The sequence below is a fragment of the Cicer arietinum genome, chromosome 1, assembly GCF_000331145.2.
Source record: "Cicer arietinum cultivar CDC Frontier isolate Library 1 chromosome 1, Cicar.CDCFrontier_v2.0, whole genome shotgun sequence".
NCBI lineage: Eukaryota > Viridiplantae > Streptophyta > Magnoliopsida > Fabales > Fabaceae > Cicer > Cicer arietinum.
In genome coordinates this window covers 31,092,498-31,098,611 of record NC_021160.2, presented here as the reverse complement: position 1 = coordinate 31,098,611, position 6,114 = coordinate 31,092,498, and the positions used below count along the sequence as shown (strand labels likewise).

The 6,114-nt window shown below is 35.0% G+C and overlaps 1 protein-coding gene across 1 annotated transcript; it reads left to right on the top strand.

The window, feature by feature from the left end:
* The first annotated feature begins 2,334 nt into the window (after positions 1–2,334).
* LOC140918848 (uncharacterized) lies at positions 2,335–4,156 on the top strand. The gene is made up of 4 exons (XM_073363647.1): positions 2,335–2,438; positions 2,993–3,145; positions 3,313–3,842; positions 3,894–4,156. Exons 1-4 carry the CDS (start codon positions 2,335–2,337, stop codon positions 4,154–4,156), a joined length of 1,050 nt encoding a protein of 349 aa, XP_073219748.1.
* Positions 4,157–6,114: the final 1,958 nt, after the last annotated feature.

Genomic DNA, 6,114 nt, shown 5'->3' with positions numbered 1-6,114 from the left:
AATTTAATTATAATTTAAATTTTAATATTATATTTATATTAATTTATTATATATAATATTATAATAAACTATTAATTTTGAATTTAAAAATTAATTTATTAAATACGTATTATTTTGTGGCGGCCTAAGCCCTCACAAAATATATTATTTTTTAATCAGGATGACATTTGTGGCCGTCAAAATCCCTCACAAAGGTTCAATCAGAAAAATTCAGCTTGTCCTTTGCGGCAGCCTATGCCCTCACAAAGGCAGACTTTTGTGGCTGCAAAAGCCCTCACAAATGCCTGTCTTTTGTGGCTGCAAAAGCCCTCACAAATGTCAACCTGTTTCAGGCACTTTGTGGTTGCAAAAGCATTCACAAAATTTTGTGACCAGCTTCTTTGTAGCCCTCACAAAATCCACCTTTGTGGCTGATTATACCCCTTTGTGAGGGATTTTGGCCCTCACAAAAACCATGATTTTCCCTCACAAAATCCACCGTTGTGGCTGATTATACCCCTTTGTGAGGGCTTTTGGCCCTCACAAAAACCATGATTTCTTGTAGTGAAAACTTTATAATCATCAATAAAAGTAACAAAATACTTAGACTCTAAAATAGACACGGTACGAGAATGACACCAAACATCAGAGTGAACTAAAGCAAATGGGGATGAACCCTTTCATTGACTTGATCAGGAAAATAATTACGAGTGTGTTTCTCTAACTGACAAGACTCACAATGTAAAGTTGACAACTTAGACAAACTAGGCACCAGTTTTTTTGAAGTTTTGTAAGACTTTGGTGTCCTAGCTGAGCATGTATAGTATGAGAGGAATCTATGGCAGAGCATATCTTGGATGATGGGGAAATGTAATAGAGGCCTTGAGACTCACATTCGTCGCAATCATATGTTCCGAACTCCGGTCCTATACGGTAACTGATGACTTTTCATCATATGCGTATTTTTCATTGTTTTTAGTTTTATCTATCTTTAATCATTAGTTAATTTAAGGAATTATTTGATTTTTTATTTATTTTAGTTCTTGGATTTAATGAAATGTTTATGTTCTTATTTCCTTATTTTAGTAGATGTTTTTTTGTAGTTTTGCGTTGTTTCCTTGTTTTAATGTAGTGTTGAATTTTGGTGAGAAATCAACATAACCTATGTGGAGTGTTTGAGCCATATCTGGAGTTGTAGATGTCCAATTGTACAACTTTCATGAAGACATCAGAAGAAAATTCAGAATCAAAAGAGGAGCAAAATGCAGTATATGTAAGATAGAAGAGGTTTTGCGACTGGAGCAAATTTTAACATTCTTGACAATGTGCAGGTGTGCCCAGAGCGCAAATCCCACGTCTGAGGCGCCTAGTACACTACTGAATTTATAAAAACACATTTTTTTCTCACTTTCTAGGTATCTTTTTTACTATTGGGAAGTTTGGAGACTTGTTCCCTAGCAGAGAAACTCAAAGACGAGCGTTTCTAACACCATTGGAGCGGCTTTATCAAGAATCATTTATGAATCCTTCTTGTAATTCTTTTCTAATCTCTATCTTTTTTGTCTCTATCACGAGTAACTAAACCCTATTTGTTAGGGATGAGTGTAACAAGGTGAAACCCTTATTTTCTGATTTGATTTCTAGTTATATGAGTGAGTTTATTGAATTATTTTTCTCATCTCTGTGCTTAAAGATTTTTATTGCTTGATCAACTTTAAAATAGTCTACGATTCGTATTTTGAAACGAAAGTGGACTTTAAAAATGCTTGAGATGAGAATTAGGGGTTACTTTGGAATTAAAGGTTATGTCACTAAGATATTAGGGCAAGAACAATAAAGAGAATTCGAAAATAATTCAATAAAGGAATTCAGTAACTAGGATCAAATTAGACACCAAAGTTGGATTCGAAGTGAAACTCATCCCTGACATTTTTCTTATTATAAATGATCAATTTTATTACTATTGTTAATTTCAATTATTATTTCAATCCATTTGGAAACTTTTTATTCAATTTTAGTAATTAAATACAATTCGATAGTAAAACGCAATCCTTGAGTTCAACACTTGGTACTACTGTTTTAATTATTACTTGCAACGATTCAGTACACAACACTATCAAATTTTTGGTGCCATTGTCGGGAATTGTCATATCACTATTGAGTTACAATTCGATAATAAATTATTTTTTTATTTTAAAATTGTTTATTACTCACAATTTGTCTAAACTTCTCTTTGATCCAGAAATCGAAAAAACTACCAAAGCAAATCAAAAGGCGGTTCAAGAAAGGAGACAAAGGGAAATACAGTTAGTAGTGGAAGAATAGGATTTGGGGGATTTCTTAATATTTGCGGAGATGGCCGATGCACCACCACTTGAACGTACCCTCGGCGAGTATGGGAAACGAGATAGGAACCACGCTCGGTTGAACATCCATAACCAATTGATTACCGTCAACAAGTTTGAAATAAGTCCCGCTTTATACCGAGAGTTGAAGGAGATTCATTTTTCCGATAAACATAACAAAGATGCCAATAGACATCTCACAAATTTCTTTGAACTGTGTGAAACAACGAAGGTGGATGGTTGCTCTAAAGAAGGCAAGAGGTTGAGATTATTTCCATTTTCATTGAAAGATGATGTTAAGGAGTGGCTTAATTCTTTACCCTTCAGTAGCATCACCACATGGGATGACCATGAAGATAAGTTCTTGGAACAATACTTCCCCTCAGCTATGTTCATTAGAAAAAGGTAAGATATTTTCGGTTACAAATAAAAATAAGGAGAATTTCTTCGTGACACTTACAGGAGGTTCAAGAGTTTACTAGCAAGATGCCACAATCATGCTTATGACGAAAGTGCTCAAATGCAAATATGTTGTAATGGTTTGAAGCCTAGCACTAGAATTATGTTAGATGCTACAACAAGTGGTTCTTTGAATTACTAAACCGCATCAGAAGCACGAAAATTATTGAGATCACGACATCAAATGAACAAATGATGTTGTATGATAGAGGTGGTGGGTCAAAAAGTGGTATGTTGGAATTGAATATTATGGATGCTAGGTTGGCTCAAGGGAAGCTTCTCTCAAAACAAATAGAAGATGTTATCACCGCTGAGATAAAGAAGAGGATGACAACTCTAAATATGCAACCCCAAGTGGCCCCGTCAGATTATTGAAACAAACAGGTTGTGACTTTTGTGTGGGAACACATAAAAATGGGGCTTGTGAAGTATCAGATGATAATATAGAAGAACCAAAAGAGGTGAATTTTATGGGTAACAATGGGAAGCAGAATAATCCCTACTCTAGTACGTACAATTCGGGTTGGAGAAATCATCAAAAAATTTCATGGAAAGATCAACAAAGTGGATCTCAAGGTCAACAAGGAGCTCATGAAAATCAAGTTCCACCACGGAAAGCTGTTTGGGCGAGTTCTATTGAGAAGTTAATTACAAGCACAAGTTCTTTCATTGAAGAGTCAAGAGCCATCCAAAAAAATCACTCATCCTCAATAAAGAATCTTGAGACCCAACTGGGTCAACTTGTTCAACAACTAGCACAAAGAGCGCCTGGAAATTTGTCTAGTGACACAATTCCGAATCCACGAAATAATGTCAATGTCGTGACAACGAGGAGTGGCAAGGTAAGTGAACTAGTACCACCTAAAGGCAAAAAGGGTGGGAGTGCTTCAGCTCCAACCCACTCGGAAGAAATTGTCACTCTGACATTAGTTGAGGAGGACATTGGTCGTGAAAAGGAGGAAGAACCTGTGGTGCAGAAAAAGGAAGCCCTGCCAAAGCCTGAAATTCAACTTCCATTCCCTCAAAGATTAAAAAGGGAAGAATCTGAAAAACAATTTGGTAAGTTTCTTGATGTTTTTAAAAAATTGCAAATTAACATTCCTTTTGCAGAAGCACTAGAGCAGATGTCGACATATGCCAAGTTCATGAAAGAGATTCTATCAAAGAAAATGAAAATCGATGGTGAAATAGTGATGCTTACCGAAGAGTGCAATGCTATTATATGGAGGAAGCTCCCACCTAAGTTCAAGGATCCTGGAAGCTTCTCTATTACTTGTGCTATTGGGGATAGAACTTTTGGGAAAGCCCAATGTGATATTGGGTCTAGTGTGAGTCTTATGCCCCTTTCCATATACAAAAGGTTAGGAATTTGAAGAGTCAAAGACACACAGTTGATGTTACAGTTTGCAGATCGCTCAATGAAACACCCATATGGGGTGGTGGAAGATGTGTTGGTCAAAGTAGATAAGTTCATTTTTATAGTGGATTTTGTGGTACTAGACATGGAGGAACACAATGATATCCCTTTAATCTTAGGGAGACCATTCTTAGCAACAGAGAGAGATATGATTGATGTGACCTTAACCTTTAAGGTAAATGAGGAAACAATTGCATTCAATATTCTAAAAGTCATAGAGCATTCAAACGAAAAAGAACGATGCAATCGAATTGAGATTTTCGATGTGATAGTCGACGAAGAAATTGAGCATCAAGCACCCATTATGCCATTAGAAATAGTGTTATGTCTACCCCAAGATGTTGTTAAAGAAAGTGAAGATCCAAAAGTGAAAGATGTTTTAGCCATGTTAGAAGCATCACCATCTTACTCCCCCTGCTTCCCTACTAAATGAGAGGAGTTGAAAGGGAATGAAGATGAGTCCCTAGAGAAAAAGAAAGAGACACCATCGATTGAACTCAAGCAATTGCCACCTCACTTGAAATATGTATTCCTTGGTGAGAAGGATGATGTGTTCTTTTTGTCATATATGCGACCTTGAAAATGGTTAAGGCGTCAAGCTAATGACCATAAAGAAGTGCTTCGTGGGAGGCAACTCATAGGTAGAGGTAACTTTTATTTTTGCAATCTTTTTTTTTTTTTGAATTTATTTCTTTTTAATTGTGTGTAAACGTGCATTATGATGAAGAAATTTTAACAACTTGAAGTTAGTCTTAAACTATGTGTTTCAGATTTTGAAATCTAAACTCTATTTATTTGCTCATATCATTGCTCAATTTGATGAGTTTCATTAATGCATGCATTATTGATTACTCCTTGGTTGTCGAAGTCTCACTTGTCATTTTTTTAAAAAAACTAAATAAATTTTGTAGTGTTGTGTTTGGCATCATTTAGATAGTTCATACTCTCTCTTATTATCCTAGATGTGAGCTTTTGGGCCTAAAAACTTTAATTTTTTGTTGTGGGATTATCCAGACATGTGTTATCCCTTCAGAACTTGCACTAATTTTGATCTGCGTCACTTATAATTTATGTATACAATGAGGCAATTTTGTTTGGTCGTTTGAGCCTTTCTAACTACCCTATGCAAATTTTATCATATGCTAGCCCCTTGGATCCTTACCCTTTTATTTCGGTTACCAGCAACATTACAAGCCAAAGACTTGACTTTAATTAAATCACCTTTCTTGGAGTTAGGTAGAAAAAAAATATTATTGTCTTGGTAAAGTTTTAAGTTTGGGGTTGCTTTTAAGTTTAGGGTGGTGGTTCTCACAAAAAGAAGAAAAAAAACACAGAAGAAAAAAATTCAAAAGAAAAAAAAAACTAGTTTTAGTACATTGATAAATAACATCTTCTTAGTTCTTTTATCAATGGTTAAGAATGTACACCATAAAATGTGGAGAAAAAAAAAGAATAAAAGAGGGAAAATAATTTAAAAATGTATGCCTAACTCTAAGTAGTAAAGCCTACTATCCCAAAATGTTCTACCCTTACCTAAGCCCCATTACAACCCGAAAGTCCCTCAAAAGTGTATGTGTTTGTTGCATTGTGATTGGTAACTAGAACTTTTTTAAGCATATGGTAGTGTGATGTATGTTTTAGGATTTGAGTCATCAATTCATAACCTTTGCTAAACACTTGAGAGAAACTTTGATGAGATTGTGTGAAGAGAGAGTTGAACTTGATGAATGAATGCTAAAGTGTAAAAATTGTGTGTGTGTGTGTGTGTGTTTTTTTTTTTGTAAGCAACCATGGAGCATGATGAATGTTTTGTAGTAGTTGTAACTTTGAGAATGGAGTTTGATTTGATTTGAGAAATTGAGTTTAATTTTGATTTTAACTGTACCAAATCTAAAATTAATTTTTGTTTGGGGA

Coding starts and splice junctions, on each gene's coding strand:
- LOC140918848 (XM_073363647.1), top strand. CDS start 2,335: ATGGCCGATGCACCACCACTTGAACGTACCCTCGGCGAGTATGGGAAA. Junction 3,146..3,312: donor ATGCAACCCCAAGTGGCCCC/GTCAGATTATTG, acceptor TTCGGGTTGGAG/AAATCATCAAAAAATTTCAT. Junction 3,843..3,893: donor AGAATCTGAAAAACAATTTG/GTAAGTTTCTTG, acceptor TTCCTTTTGCAG/AAGCACTAGAGCAGATGTCG.